The 16,596-nt window shown below is 39.6% G+C and overlaps 1 protein-coding gene across 7 annotated transcripts in view; it reads left to right on the top strand.

The window, feature by feature from the left end:
• Positions 1 to 16,596, top strand: part of Celf1 (CUGBP Elav-like family member 1) — a 78,264-nt gene that overhangs the window by 46,549 nt on the left and 15,119 nt on the right. For all 7 annotated transcript variants that reach the window (XM_055601093.1, XM_055601100.1, XM_055601076.1 and 4 more), the window contains 5 exons: positions 10,412 to 10,599; positions 13,153 to 13,235; positions 13,599 to 13,647; positions 15,242 to 15,376; positions 15,869 to 15,948. In XM_055601093.1, coding sequence (XP_055457068.1) covers positions 10,412 to 10,599; positions 13,153 to 13,235; positions 13,599 to 13,647; positions 15,242 to 15,376; positions 15,869 to 15,948 — 535 coding nt within the window. The remainder of the gene's footprint in view (positions 1 to 10,411; positions 10,600 to 13,152; positions 13,236 to 13,598; positions 13,648 to 15,241; positions 15,377 to 15,868; positions 15,949 to 16,596) is intronic.

Genomic DNA, 16,596 nt, shown 5'->3' with positions numbered 1-16,596 from the left:
CACACACACACACACACACACACACACACACACACACACACACACACCACACAACACCCTTATTTCCATCAAAACCTGAATTCTGTATTGGTCTAGTTACCTCAACCAGTGTTCCTTGATTTTATCCGCTTCAACTAAGTTCAAAATACCTTGAACATCAAGTAAATGCACATTTGTTGAAAACCAAGGATGTTAAGTTACCATTACTTAGGTAAAAGAAAGCTATTAGTGTGAATCTTTGAAGTTAGCCCTTCCTGTTGAATTCACACTCTGAATAATAGCAGATAGTTTGTGAGATAGTTTTGGGAGTCTCTAAGTAAGCTATATTGCTCTTTTAAAATGGTTTGTATGCCTTCTCTATAGTCCTCCAAATAGTAATTTAGATGTGCTTTTATGACAGTTCTTTACTACCAAATATTATTTTAGCAGTAGTTAAAAGGATGGATTACAGTATTATTATAAAGATTTAGCACACAAAGTGCCCATATTTCAGAATATACGATAGCTAAAATTGGAGTTTGGCTCAAATTATCTTTGCATTCTACTAGTTTCTTTTTGTGCTTTGCTACTGCCTCGTGTTGAACCGTCTAGTGTTTTCCTTAGCTCTCCTTCCAGCCCCCTTCTCTGGCCTTTTCGTTTTGTGCTAGAAATTAGCTTGCTGAGTAAACAAATGTTCTGAGCTACACTCCAGTCATTCAATCTCTTTCCTTTTTCTTTTTCCTTCATATAGAGTCTTATGTATCTCAAGCTGGTTTCTTAACTTTCTGTGTAGCCACAGCTGATAAATTTTTGGTCCTTCCAGCTTTACCTCCTGAGCTCTGATGACTGTCATATGCTTCTACTTCCGGTTTATACAATGCTGGGGATCAAATCTGGCATTTCCCAGCACTCTACCAACTGAATTACCAACCTTAGCCCAGTTTTTTTTATCTTTTAAGAGGTTGAACTTATCCACCATTCTACAAAGTCCGTGAAAGAACCATTGCGTGAACATCACCTGGAATTTAAAAATCCAGGTTAATTTTTGTTAAAGTAAGGTTCAAGACTGTATTCTTAAGGATAATGTATAGTTTTTAATGTACATTGAAGTTTGAAGCAAATGGACTTAATGTGGGTATTTTGAATTAATCAAGGGTGTATTGTCATGATTTTTTGTTTTGTTTTGTTTAAATCTAGAGTCATTTGCATTTGTTTTTGTGACCAGTTTTAATCAAAGCTTTGTAAGGTTAACTGCTTTGGCTATCGCCCCTGTGCTACAGATGAGGAACTCAGTTGAGAGAGGCCACGATTTGCTAAAGATGATTGATGTCGACCTTGACCCTAATATTCTTTTTTGGGGAGCAGGGGTCTAGACCAGGTATCAGTGAGTATCATAAACTTCTCGTGCCACTTCCATATGAATGATAGATACATCGTGACAAAATGGAGCTTATGAAGAAGGGTGCGAGGGCAGAGACGGGGAGGAGAGAGATTGTTGTTGGAAATTAAACCCAGGACCTTGTACACACTAGACAAGCCCCAGAATAAAGAATTCTTAAAACTAATGTATGTTCTCCACCTCTTGAATTCTTCACTGAAGTAGTAGTTTTTAACTGGATCTTGAGTCAGTGAATTGTAACTAAAAGAATCTTAGGAAGTGATGAAAGGACCCTGAAAGCTCCAGGGAACCCAGACACCCTGCTTCCTGTTCTTCTGCTCAGTGTCCCAGATTCTTCTCAGGTTGTGGTGAACCCTTCTGCAGCTCTTCATTTGCTTACACTTTAAGATAGGTGTTCTCCACGGGTTAGGTCCCTAGCCTCTGGCTCTTTCACTGATTAATCTTTGTTCCTAGCTTCTGTGTTTCTCAGGATTCTATATTGTTTAAATGTCCTGAGCCCCATAGCTTGATTCTAAACCTGTCTATTGGACATCTCTGTTTGGTGACTTCCTTACAGAAAAGCAATTTTCCAAATTATCTGCATTAGAATCCATGACTCGTAGTTTTTTTTTCCTCCCTCCTTAGAGTTCCTTAAACTCCTCATCCTAGGGGATCATGACCAAAAAAATGAAAATGGGAGCAACTTTATATAGAAGCCCCCTGGTTTCCATGTTCTCTCTCCACCCCAATTTACTTTATTCACAGGATTTTCCTTTTGCTGGTCATGCACATGTGTGCGCACACCCATGTTTGGGAGAGGGCATTTAAGATTTAGGACAGCAGGTAATGGTAGTATGTATCTGTAATCCCAGCAGTTGGAAACTAGAGAGAGAATCAGGAGTTTAGGATCATCCTCAGCAACATAGGGAGTTCAAGGCAAAAAACAAAAGGAAGGAAGGGAAAAAAGGATACTGGAATAAAATCCAAGCTCTTTAGTGTATCACAGAAAATCCAGCTTCTGGGTCTCTCCAACCTGCCCCTTTATTTATCTTTATTCCTAATCATTTCTCTTCTTCCTTTTCTATTGATTTTTGTTCTCTAACCCCCAGGTGCATTTTCTTTCTTTTCTAATGTTCTCCTTCCTCTTCTTTCTGTTCTCCATCCTTTGTCACAATCAGACTTTTGAGTTCTGCATGCCACAAATTGTTTCTCCTAGTTCATCTTAAATTCCTTTATCCAAGTAAAGTCATTGTCTGCACCTTCTACTTTTACTTTTTTTTTTTTTTTTTTTTTTTTTGACAATTATCTCATCAGGTAGCCTTGGCTGGTCTGGAACTCACAGAAAACTGCCTGCCTCCTCCTTTCCTAATGCTGATTAAAGGTGTGCTCAGGCACCATACATAGCAACACAGATTTTTTTATGTTTGCTAAATAGTTTGTTGAATGTTATAGAGTTCTCAATTGTTTTGTATTACTCTCCCAGGCAGATTGTTACTCAGTCTTTTAGGGGACCGTATGTATAATGATGGTGTTCTGACACCAGAGTAAGTGCATGAGGTTTTTGTTTGTTTGTTTTGGGAGGGGGGCAGTTGGAGGAAGATCATTACAAAATAAAACTTTGACATTTTCTTCAAACTTTAGGGAAGGGGACTACTTTAAAATTAGATCATTAGCTGTGCTGTTACAAGATGTTGACCTACAAACCTTTATAGGTAGCTTTTTCTAGGATAATAAAGGTCTCTTTATTCAAATTAAAATTATTTCTACACAACGTAGATAATTTCTATCTTGTTCTCACTAGAGAAGTGCCTGGTAAGTAACACAAACTATTTCCAAGCCCTTTAAGTATACATGCACTTCTATAACTCCTTTTCCACAGCATAAGCATAAGCGTGGGGGGGGGGCTTGTTGAGACTGGGTGATAATTAAATTTAGAATAACAGATTAATGCTTGCTAAAAAGGTTAATAGGTTGGTGTCTGAAAATTTTTTTCTACTTGTATAATGAGCAAAGGGAAATCAACTACTAATGACAGGTGAGTGGCAACATGAATAATGGAAGCTTTTGAAAATTATTGGGGCAATGCCTGTGTATATGCTCGTGTGAATGTGTGTGTACGTGTACACACGCACGCATGGTTGTACTTGGCTGTGCGAGTAAGAACAGTAAGCTCTTAGAATCTGTCTGTCTGCTCCCCGGTGCTGGGGTCACAACAGTGCTCTGCCCTGCCCAGCTGTGTGTGTGTGTGTGTGTGTGTGTGTGTGTGTGTGTGTGTGTGTGTGGTTTTATTTAAACACAAAACATGCAGGCAAACAATCTACTCTTCTTCTCTGAACAGCCTGGGGTTGGGATTGGTGACTGATGGCCAGCTATGCTGTTCTTTCTGCTGTGGCTTTTCAGTTCTTAGAGGAAGCATTGTGCGCAATCTCAGCAGAGTAAGATTTCTTGCACATCAACAGCACTTCCAGCTCCTTGACACTGTGGACCAGAAACTTCCAGAAGCCGCTAGGCAGCATGTGCTTAGTTCTCTTGTTGCTTTTAACCAATGTTGGGCATTAGAATCTGGCCCTTGAAGTTTCTCTGCACCTCTGGGTTTTCTGCCAGTTTCAATTAATTTTGACATATTGGTGTAACTGGTGTCTGATAAACTTTTTGGTCCTCTTTTTGATACTCTTGGGCTTCGCCAGAGGCCTAAGGGCAGCCGTGATGCTGCAAAAGAAATGGCAGCTGAGGTGGGGCCACGGAAGAAGCCATGCCCAACTTTTTTACATGGGTATAGGGATCTGAACTCAGGTCTCTATCCTTGCACAACAAGCACTTTACTGATCTATTTTCTCTACCTCTTTTTTGTTTTTAAATTGTGCTGGGGATTGAATCCTGGTTTTCAGGATGCTAGAGTAGTATTCTACCTGGAGATATTAAACTACAGGGAAATAGCTGTCTGTCTGTCACCTATCTGTCTCTTTTATGGTTCTGGGAACATACCCAGTGCCTTAGAAATAATACTAGGAGAGCACTAAGCTCCATCTTCACCATCAGGGATTACCTACTTATGGATAATATGCGTACTCAAAGTATATATGCTAGGAGAATAAAAGACTACTATTACTCATTCCTTCACATCAAAGGCAGTTAAGAAAGTTTGAATCTACTTATTTGAATATAGATATGTATGTGGTTGCTTCTTTAAGTTTTTAAATCTCTAAGTGACCCAATTTCCTTTTTAACTGTTTCCATAGGCGCCAAGGAAATATCCCATCTTTCTTGTTTTTACATTTATCCCATCTTTTATATTTATTGTTTTAGTTTCATGGGGACACGTGTGTGAAGGCCAAAGGACAACTTGCAGAAAATGGTTTGGAGTTAATGCTCTCCCACATGTAGATTCCAGGGATTGAACTTCGGTACCCTGCTGGACAGCAAGTGCCTTTACCCACTGAAGGCACACTCTCTCTCTCTCTCTCTCTCTCTCTCTCTCTCTCTCTCTCACACACACACACACATACACACGTTAAAAAGTTTTTAATACATTTGTGTGGGGTGTGTCTGTGTAGGTATATGTAGGCATGTGTGTGATGGGAAATGGTTCTCCTACTGTGTGAGAATTCTGGAGTTTGAAGTCACATTGGTGGCAGGTTCTTTTTTTTTTTTGCCTGCTGAGTCAGCTCACTGACCTCCTTTTTAAAAATACTTCATCAAATTAATTAACTGTTTGGGGCAGGATGTCCCTGTGTATCTCTGGCTGGCCTAGAATTAGGCAGAGATTAGGGAACCTGTTGAGTGCTAGGATTGGAAGTCTATGCATACCATGCTTGTGGTGGGCCCAGGACAACCTGTGGGAGCAGTTCTCTCCTCTACTGCCTGCACCCTGAGTATCAAACTCATGCTGGCAGGGTTGGCAACAAGGGCCTTTAACCCAGTGGTTCTTCTCCACTGTTCTCTCCCCCCCCCCCCCCCCCCCCGCAGTCTTTTTAAAAAAATTCTAACTAGGTCTGGAGAGATGGCTCAGCTGTTAATTTGCCTCTCTTCCAGAGGACTCAAAGTTCAGGTCCCAGCACCTATATCTGTTGTCTTCCTGGAGCACCCACACATGTAGAACATAATATAAATATTTTTAAAACTTTCAATTATATAAAATGATGGGTTTTATTTTGGCATTTTCTAACGTACAATAATGTTTTATTCATTATATCATGCTTTTGTTGTTTACCAATTTATACCATGTCTAACAATATGTTGACCTATGTAAGTGCCCAGTGTTCATTGGAAGCAGGAGTCAGTGATGGTAGCTAATGAACAGTACAGCATGTTGAACCTGTCTGAAAATTTGATGCATATAGGTAGTGCTTTTCAAACTGACGAACCACCTCGTCTTTTACTCCACGGTAAAATACAGTAAAAATTCTTTTCTCATAAAAAATTAGATGTGACCAGGTAATTCAATCCCAGCACTAGGGAGGCAGAGGCAGGCAGATTTCTGTGAGTTCCAGGACAGCCAGGGCTACACAGAGAAACCCTCTGGTGCTAGGGGTAGGGGAGGGCATGCATAGATAGATAGATAGATAGATAGATAGATAGATAGATAGATAGATAGATAGATAGATAGATAGATGGATAGATGGATAGATGGATGCATGCATAGATACATAGGTAGTGAGGTGTAAGCTTATTTTTTATTTGTTATTATCAATTTCAATAGATTGATAATGGCTTAATCCAATTTCTGTGAAAAGGAAATTCTAAAAAGCTTGAAAGTTGTCTCTGATTTCTGGGCCTTGGTTCACGTTCTAGATAATTCTAACAGATACTGAGTTGGTATACAAAAAGGGAAAGGTTAGTTTATAGAGGGAGTAGACTTGAAGAAATAAAAGATTTGAAGCTGGTCTTGGTGGTAAAGGTCTGTAGTCTCAGGCACTAGGGAATCTAAGTCAGGAGAAATGTACAAGTTCATGGCAGCCATTTTCTACAGCAGTGGTTCTCAACCTTCCTAATGCTGCGACCCTTTAGTGCAATTCCTCATGTTGTGACCTCCAACCAGAAAATTATTTTTGTTGCTACTTCATAACGGTAATTTTTGGTACTGTTATGAATCATAATGTAAATACCTGTTTTCTAATGCTCTTAGGGGACAGCTGTGAAAGGGTCTTTTGACACCACCCCCACCCCCAAAGAGGTAGGTTGTGACCCACAGGTTGAGAACTACTCCTCTACATAGTAAGTTCAAGGCTATCCTGGGCAACTTACCGAGACTGTAAAAAGTAAAAAGAAGGCATATGGTCCAGTGGCAGAGTACTTGCCTAGCATATACAATGTTGTAGGTTCAGTCGTCCCAGTATCACTCTCTCCCCCCAAAAAGAGGATGAGAATTTGTAGAGAAAAAGATTTGTCTACAATCCTGAGTTTCCACTGGTTTTAGTTAAATTGTAATTTGTGTATATCATCCATGTTTTTGTTTCACACTGAACCAAAGATAAAGTTAGAAATGGCATTGCACATATGGGGGAAAGGACAAACCCGTGCAGTTGGAGCTATGTAATATGATGAATGAACCTCCGCCTCTGCACAGAGCTGTCAGCTTATTATTCATACAGATCTTCATGCTACTGGGGTTCTGTTAATCTTCTCTCAAATAGAAACATAAAGGTTAGCAGCATTTTAACAAAACACTACTAAAACTGATAAAGTTGTTAGGGTCCTGTTGTAAGAAGTGATGCCATTGTTTCACTACTTAATGCTGCCTTCTCATTTTAACTATGGAAGCCTGGTTTCTTTTGAGACAGTAAAGTTGAAATGCTAAAAACCATTGTATTTTTACAGTGACTTGCCATATTTCTTCCTCCCCTCCACTTTCTCCTGTTCTTTCCTTTCTTTGTTCCCCTGTGTAGCTTCAGCTTTCCTTGAACTCGGGATTTTGCCTCGGCCTCCCTAGTGCTGGAATTCAGGTGTATACCACCAGCCTCCACCACTCACAGTTTTACATTAACAGCGTAAAGGAAAACCAGTAAAACAGTGTATTTCAGCATGTGTGTACTAATGTGGAGGCTAGAGGATGGTTTCTGCGTCACTCTCTACTTCATTTTTTAAATTTATTTAAGTTACTGAGACAAGGACTTGCTATGTAGACCAGGCTGACCTCTGTCTCTGAAGCAATGGGATTAAATGTTGCACTTTCATGCCTGGCTGTAATTATCATTATTATTGATGATGTTATTTTGAGACAGTGTCTCCCACTAAACCTATAGCTTGTCAATTAGGCCAGACTATCCAACCAGGCAAGCCTGCAGGGTAGAATTTTCCTGTCTGTTTTCAGTGTTGGTGTGCCAGGCTTTTTCTGTTGGTGCTGAATATGCAAACTCTGTCCCTGTGCTTATATTGTACCACTGAGTCTCCTCATTTGCTTCCAAAATAACTTGTTAATAGGATAGTTTGATCCTGTGGCAGCGGTATAATCATAAGAAATGCCTTCAAATTTTCTATGTAGCCAAAGCTCTTCCTGAACTCATGATTCTCCTGCCTTTAGCTTCCAAATATCAGGATTATGAGTATGTTCCACTACACCTGAGTGTAGCTGTGCTCAAATTTGAGAGTCCTCTATCTGTAATTTCAGTTTTAGGGGATCTGATGCCCTTTTGTGTCTCCTCCAGGAACCAGGCACACATGTGGTACACAGACATACATGGCAGACATTACACATTCATACACATAAAAATAGTAATTTCTTGGAACCATTAGCAAGAAATTTCTTCATCTCACATAACTATGAACCAGGCCTACTATACCAGGTGTAGCTACAAGAATGAGCAGGAAGCTGGAAGTGGTGGCACATGCCTTTAATTCCAGCATTTGAGAGCAGAGGCAGGTGGGTCACTGTGAGTTCAAACCTACCTTAGTCTACAAAGGGAGGTCCAGGACTGCCAGGGCTACACACAGAGAAACCCTGTATCCAAAAAAAAAAAGGAGTAAGACTGCAGATACAACTCAGTGGTAGAATGCTTGCCTCAGTTCCATTCCCAATACTGCTATTAAAAAGGAAATAAAGAGGGGCTGGGAGAGATGGCTCAGAGGTTCAGAGCACTGGCTGCTCTTCCAGAGGTCCTGAGTTCAATTTCCAGCAACCACATATTGGCTCATAAACATCTGTAATGAGATCTGGTGCCCTCTTCTGGCATGTAGGCAGAACACTGTATACATAATAAATCCTTAAAAAGGGGGGCGGGGAATGAATAAGATTTGCTGGGCATGGTAGTGCAGTCAAAAGCAGAGGCAGATCGAGATCTGAGTTTGAGGTCAGCCTGATCTACAGAGCAAGTTCCAATGTAAATATTTTTAAGGGGGGGGGAGATAATTAAAATCATTACTACCTTTGAAGAGTTAGCTATCAGTCCTTGGGAAGACTTGGATAGAGACAAAAGATTTTGTTTGGCTGTGTAATACAGATGGAAATTTAGTGCTGTTTGCATCCTAGAATGTTCCTGAGTAGTTAAAATGAGAACTATAGACAACCGTAGACCAGGAACAAGTGTTGACTCTATGTCGTTCTGGTTTTTGTTGTTGTTTGGGTTTGTTTTTGTTGTTGTTTTTGTGTGTAACCCAAGTTGACCATGAATTTGAGGCAGTCCTGCTGCTGGAATTACAAGCATGCACACCACACCTGATAACTATTGCTAGAGTCAGCAAATGTGATATGAGAAATACCTGTTTATGGGTGTTGCAAAAGATTTATAAATTAAAGCATAACGGTCAAATGTCTTTCACAGATCCAGTATTACTTGCTAGTTTTTGAGAATGTAAGTTGTTAGGTTTAGATGTTAAATTTAAGATTTTGAAATAGTGTCTGCTGGGTTCATTGGCGCATGCTTTTAATCCCGAGCACTCAGGGAGGCAGAGGCAAGTGGATCTCTGTTAGGACAGAGATCTACAGAGAAACCCTGTCTCGAGAAACAAACAAACAAACAAAATCCTAGAAATAGTGGGGAAAGTTGGAAATGTTTCTTTGGAAGAAACACTTGTGATGCAAGAATGCCTTTAAGTTCTTAACAATTTGCAGGGTAGGAATACAGCTCTTAAAGTAGGAGTGTTTGGGACTGGAAGAATTCGTAGAATTTGAAATGGTTGTAGTTGATAGAGAATTTAATGCAAAGTTTCAGAGAAACAGCGAGCACTAGTTACATAATTTAAAAAAAACTTAGGATGATAGTAGTTTCCATTACAGTCGTTTTTGGCACTTTGGTAAGAGAGATAACTTAACTTATAAGCACTGTGTTTAAGACAACCCCCTTCGAAGCTAGTATTCTGAGGAATTCTTAGTTTGGATTTGTTACTGTGCAGACATTTAAAAATTCTTATTAGGCTGATGAGATGACTTAGTACATAAAATACTTCCCCCCACAAGCCTGGCAACAAGAATTCAACCCCCCAGAACCCACATAAAGGCGAAGGGATAGAGCTGACTTCACAGACCTCTGCACATTGGCTGTGACATAGGAATACCCATTTCACTGAGACACACACACACACACACACACACACACACACACACAATAAAATTTAAAAAGATACAACTTTATTTTGTTTAACTGTACTCAAATATTATTGAAATTTGATCTAGGGCCAGGTGAGGTGGTATATGCCTTTAATTAATATCAGCACAGCACTCGGGAAGCAGAGGCAGGCGGATCTCTGAGTTCGAGGGCAACCTGGTCCACAGAGTATTTTCTGGGACATCTAGGGTTATTCAGAGAAACCCTGCCTTGAAAAACAAAAACAATCAAAAAACTTGAAAGCTTTACTTTGTAAATTCTGAGAATTTTTTATTAGACAAGGTTAATATATTAATGACATTAATTAAGATTAATAGGACATTTCTTAGTTCTTTAAAATCAGTATGTCTTAATCAGAATGGTGAATTTAGTTTTATCTAGTACAGTGTACAACCTAGGGAATTCAGGTAAAATCAGTGGGAATAGTGAATTAAGCATATTTCCCTTTTCTGTGCTTCAGAAAGAATTCCTTCTCACATGCAGTACAAGTAACCTGTAGCTTGATCTCACGCAGCTCAAAGAAAATGAACGGCACCCTGGACCACCCAGACCAACCAGATCTCGATGCCATCAAGATGTTTGTGGGCCAGGTTCCCAGGACCTGGTCTGAGAAAGACTTGAGGGAGCTTTTTGAACAGTACGGTGCTGTCTATGAAATCAACATCCTAAGGGATAGGAGCCAAAACCCTCCTCAGAGCAAAGGTGAGGTAGTTTTATTCTATTCTTTTAAATTGTATTTTAATTAATTTTTTTTATTATGCTTCGTACATGTGGAGGTCAGAGGACAAGTTGAAATACTAGGTTCTAAACTGAATTCAAGTTAGACTTGGCTGGGGCCCCTTTACCACTAGCAATCAATCACTTTAACCTGTTGAACAAGCTTACTGGCCAGGGGAGTTTTATGTTTTTAACAGAGTACAAGTTAAGGAGGGGGTGGGGGGCGGAGGAAGTGCTGTTGGTTTTGTTTGAGGTAGAGTTTCTATATAGCTCTGGCTGTCCTGGAACTTGCTGTATAAACCAGACTGGCCTCCAACACAAGATATCCTCCTGCCTCTGCTGCCTTGAGTGTTTGGATTAAAGGCATACACTATCACACATGTCTGGGTTTGTGTTTTTAATTCCTGTATTATATATACTATACATCCCATCTCTGGTTACCGGGATATTTCAGTAATTATATGGGAAGGTAGCCTTTTATATTAGCTGTGTTTTCTAATCCAAATACATTTAATGGCTTAAAAATAATTTTGTCCTTTTTTGAGACAGAACCCTGGCTGTTTTGGACTCACAACTCACAGAGATCCACCTGCTTCTGCCTCCCCAAGTGCTGGGATTAAAGGCGTGTGCCCTTATGCCTGGCCCTAGAATTAAAATACTATGGTGACCATGTGAGGATGTTTTGTAAGATGTATCTGGGAAGTCCTGTGTAGGTGCTCACAGAGCTATGTGTAATCTTATTTTTGAATGGAACACTGAAAATCTAAATAATATAGCCACATGCCGTTTTCTGACTGGAGTAGGATGAGGTTACAGAAGCCCTTAAAGGATGGCTTATCAGCTGACAAGGGCTGAATTTTAGGCCCCTTGTGGCAGTAGCCTACAAAATAGGTAGGGAAAGAAAGGTTGGATTTTTTCAGAGACTGCAGCAGCATGTGCAATTCAGGAGACTGATAGTGAGTAGGCAGCGTTAGCTTTGCTTGTATACACACATGCGCCATTTTCCAAATCACCAATTTTAGAGTGATTCTTTGGAAAAGCTATTCTACAGTACAGATGTGAGGAGCATGTTTGTCATGTTTGCACAAGAAGTTAATAAGTTAAGGAACTAGAAATAGAAGAATTTTCCCCACATGGCATAGTTAACCATTTTGCTTTTTTTCAAGATAGGGTTTCTCTGTGTAGCCTTGGCTGTCCTAGACAGGCTGGCCTCGAACTCACAAATATCCGCCTGACTCTGCCTCCCCAAGTGCTGGTATCACAGGTTTGCGCCATACAACACTAATTTAAAATCCTACGTGCTGTATAATTTTTAGAAGAAAGTATTGTATTTCATGAGAATATACAAGTACCAGAACACTGAAGCCCAAGATTTCTGAGACTCTTTTTTTTCCCCCCTCTAATCCAGATACAAAACAAAAAACCTTCAAGAGTCTAGAAAAATTGCCAGCAGTGAGGCGTAACATTATTTGATGAGAATATAGAACTCAGAAAAGATTCTAAGTCCTTGTTCTTAGGTAATTTTATAATTTTGTAAGTGATAGGTTTGAGGCATATGGGCAGAAACTGGCTGTGAGAGTCTGGAGAGATAGTACAGCAATTAGAAGCACTGGCTGCTCTTCCAGTGAATCTAGGTTCATTTTTCACCATCCACACGGTGGCTCCCAGCACTGTAAATACAGTCTGAGGGAATCCAATGCCTTCTGTAGCATTCTCAGCACCAGGCACATATATGCACAAACACCCATATGCATAAAATAAAAATTTAAAAACTGGCTATGATAGAGGAAGTAATTGTTCCAAGCAAGTAGAAAGAAAAGGAATTCCAGAAAACCAGGCTGTCAGAGTATTCTACAGAGTACTGTAGAATAGCTGTAGAATAACTGTGTCTAGCTTGCTTGTGACTAGGTCTTGTTTCTTAGTATATTACCTAGTTGGTGGTAGAGCAGACTAAATGAAATGGCACATAGCTTTTGTAAAGGGAGCATGGTAGCCAGGCATGATTTTGTGTACTGTAATCGAAGCTCTTAAAAGGTGGAGGCTGGACTTCCAGGATATCCTTGGCTAACATACCAAACTCAAAACTAGCCTGTAGTACATGAGATCTTGTCTCAAGGGTTTTTTTTTTTTTTTTTTTTTAAAGGAAGCCCTTTTCCAAGTTAACAAAGCATCAAAAGAAGATTTCTAATGACAAGGAAGCTAGAGATGCAGCCTATTCCTAGAACGGACTAGAACAACAAAGAAAGATGCTTAAACCTTCATAACGGCACACACCTGTAATCCCAGCACTGGGGAAGGCAGAGGCAGGCCTGGTCCTCAAAGCGAGGCCAGGACAACCAAGGCTACATAGAAATCCTGTCTTGATAATCCCCCAAAAATACCCCTCCCCCCAAACAAAAGTAACACCCATCAGCCTTTTCTCCTCTCATTTTTAATAAACTGATTCCTTGAAGTATGGTAGTGTAGCATTAGAAGTACTCTAAAAATTGTCTGTTTTCAAGGCAGTGAATTTGATTTTGTAAAATCTTATTTATTCAGGGTGCTGTTTTGTTACATTTTACACCCGTAAAGCTGCATTAGAAGCTCAGAATGCTCTTCACAACATGAAGGTCCTCCCTGGGGTAAGAAGCTTTTTATAAGTAAAAATGGCATTGTTTTAATTTTTGTGCAGGGGCTATGCTTATGCATGTCAGTCATATACTGGAAAGCATTTTGGAGGAAATTCATTGCTGTGGGAATAACTGTGAAAAGAAGACTATAAAGGGAACATTTCAAAGAAGATAGACCAAAAGTAGTTCTCACTGCCAAGAGTCTTGTGTATTTTAACTTCATGACTCAGATTTTGTCTAGTTCTGTATTTGTGAGTTAAGATCATTGGGCAGAAGTGAATTCTAAAGGCTGTTGTTTTAGTATACCTTTAGAGTCTATATTTTTGAAAGCCATTAATGGATTTGGAGAATAATCCAAGTGGATTTCCTTTTTAGATGCATCACCCTATACAGATGAAACCTGCTGACAGTGAAAAGAACAACGGTAAGCCAGCACATCACGTCTGCTCTGCAAGAGGCTTCTCTTTTTTCTTTCTTTTTTTTTATGTTTGTTATACTTAGGGGTTGTGTGTGTGTGTGTGTGTGTGTGTGTGTATGCTATAAAAATCTTTATCTCAATGTTAATAAATGAGTGAAAAAAAGAGAGTTAATAGAGAAATAATCCATATTAGGATGAATTTCCCAGGTATGGAAGTATACAGTGTAGTTTCAAGCATTTAGAGTTTGGGGCCAGCTTGGATCACACATGAGACCATATTTCAAAAATAGTCAGATACACAAACAGAAAACCTTGGATATCCTTGATAAGGATAATTTCTTATGGGCAAGGTTAAGAAGGAAAGTGGGCCATCTGGGAAAGAGACCTTTTTCATGCTTTAGCAAAGAGCTTCCCAAGCTCTGGAGGGTCAAGTCTGTGATGGGTGCAGTTGCCAAGGTCCTGCAGTCCAGCAACAAGCTGTGACCCAGGTACTTTTAGAGCTGGGATGAATTCACACTTACGTCCTCTATAGAAGCTAAACAAAATGGCAGCCAAAGAAATTGAAGTTGATGGTCAGAAACCTATAAATACTCTGTTTCACTCCCAGAACTGAACTCTTTGAGAAAATGCAAGTCTAACAGGTCATGAGCTGAACAAAAATTTCAGCAGGAAGCTCAGAGGAGAGTTTGTCCCAAACCATCCTGGAAAAAGATGTGTCTGATTGTTTCTGGGGCTTTACTACTGACATCCTTGAGGACTTGGTCTTCCTGAGTGAAATTGTGGGAATTGTGCAGATTCCTCAGTAGAACCCACTGGAAGCTGGGTAGCAGCTGGACCATAAAGGTTCAACCAGACAAAACAGAAAAATGCTGTAAAAAGCTCAGATGCCCGAATGTTAATTTTAAATCCTCCGAGTTTCAGTTAGATAGATGAGTGACTCAGGAGGCAGACACAGGAGGAATTCTGTGAGTTTGAGACCAGTCTAATCTATGTAGCAAGTTCCGGGACAGCCAGGTCTATGTAGAGATACCCTGTCTCAACAAAGAAAGCTGGGGGAGGGAAGGGAAGCAGGAGTCAGACACACAGACAAATAAATGACCAAATGTTATTCACAGTTTAAGGAAAATATTTTTAAATAAGTAAAATTTTAAATGTTGGAAAAGGAAAGTAGAACGTTCCCACTTCGGTGTCTTCTGTTCACTAGTCACAGCAAACATAAACCTTTTTGTTTTCATATTTGCTGGAAAGAGCAAGCATACTCAGTACAAGAGAAGATGCTAAGAACTTTGCATTTAATAACCTGCCTATCGATCAATCAAACACAGATGGATGAAATAACTTGAACAAGAGCACAAATTCTCCATATCTTATGCAAATATATATAAATTTAAGTTACTATTATGTCATTATTGTACAACTGGTTATACAATTTTATACCACTGATAAAAATTTATGGGAGGAAGAAATGTATCTTAGAGTCTGTGAGGTAGATGCTATGAGACATGGCTAGCATTCAAACCCAAGAGATTTGGTTCTTGACTATGTATGCTATGCTGCCTTTTAGTGATAATATCCAAGCCTTTTGTTTTTACTCTTTTAGCTGTGGAAGACAGGAAGCTGTTTATTGGTATGATTTCCAAGAAGTGTACTGAAAATGACATCCGAGTCATGTTCTCTTCATTTGGACAGATTGAAGAGTGCCGGATATTGCGGGGACCTGATGGCTTGAGCCGAGGTGGTACATTTTTATAGCTTTTAAAAAAGATACTTTTCTTAAATTGCAGTCTCTTGTTTAACTGCACTAGTGAAAGACAGATCGCTAGCCACACAGATGAAGAGGTTGGAGCTGCTAACCTCCTGCTGTGCACCTTAATCTTGTCATTCCTCTCACCAGCTGTTCCCTTTTGAATTCTAGTTCTGTTTAAGGACTTCTGTCCCCTCAGTTTCTCTTGATGTTTATCGAGTATCTTGTTGTCCAGAGTGGACCCATTTTCTGCTCACATCTGTTTACCAGCATGAACTGGGATTCTTTGCTTTTCCCTCAGAAAACCTCCTCTTTGTGGTTCCTTGGTAGTAGTGTTCTATCATGACATATTTATCTACTGAATGAGCTTGTGAACCACTAAAAAGTAGGATCATATTTGTATTGCTAACATGGTAGTTAACACAATAAGTTAGATGTTCAGTCAGTATCTAAACAAAAGAATATTGATTCTTTCCTTATCAGGTTGTGCATTTGTGACTTTTACAACAAGAACCATGGCACAGACGGCCATCAAAGCAATGCACCAAGCACAAACCATGGAGGTAAGGAACAGACAGGTAGAAGAGAAGAAAAATCCCTTGCCTGGACAATCTCTTGCCTGACAATGCTGGGATAGCTGCCAATCAAAGCAACCCCAAGATTACCCTGAAATTTAAAATAGTCGATCTGTCCTAGGCTGTAAAATACCTTTACATTTAAAATTATGGAGCTAAGTGGTTTAGAGCACCAGATGCTCTTGCAAAGGACTTGTGTTTGATTCCCAGCATCTACATGGTAGCCACAGTTATCTGTAACTACAGTTTTAAGGATCTAACACCCTCTTCTGGCCTCTCTGGGCACTGTAGATGTATGTGGTGCATATAAGCATACAAGTGCGGAAAACACTCATAGAATAAAGTAAATAAATCTCTAAAAATCAACATATTGTCCTGTATGATGATACGTGCTTATAGCCCCAGCGATTCATGCTAAGACAGGATCACTTGAGCAACATAGTAAGCTCTCCCCCTTTTAATAATAAACAGAAATTGATTATTAGAGAGAAATAGCCTTTTGCCACTGTTAACTATCAGAAGAGTTATTTACGGATGGTGAAAAATAGAATCCAGCCTTCATATCAAAAAAAAAAAAAAAAAAAAGGAGTATTTCCTCCTCCAGCCCAGGAAGAAATTTTTGTTGTTGTTGTTTTA

This window comes from Psammomys obesus, unplaced genomic scaffold (genome assembly GCF_907164565.1).
Source record: "Psammomys obesus unplaced genomic scaffold, mPsaObe1.curated_primary_1811, whole genome shotgun sequence".
In the NCBI taxonomy this organism is placed as follows: Eukaryota; Metazoa; Chordata; class Mammalia; order Rodentia; family Muridae; genus Psammomys; species Psammomys obesus.
This window is presented reverse-complemented; position numbering and strand designations above follow the sequence as displayed.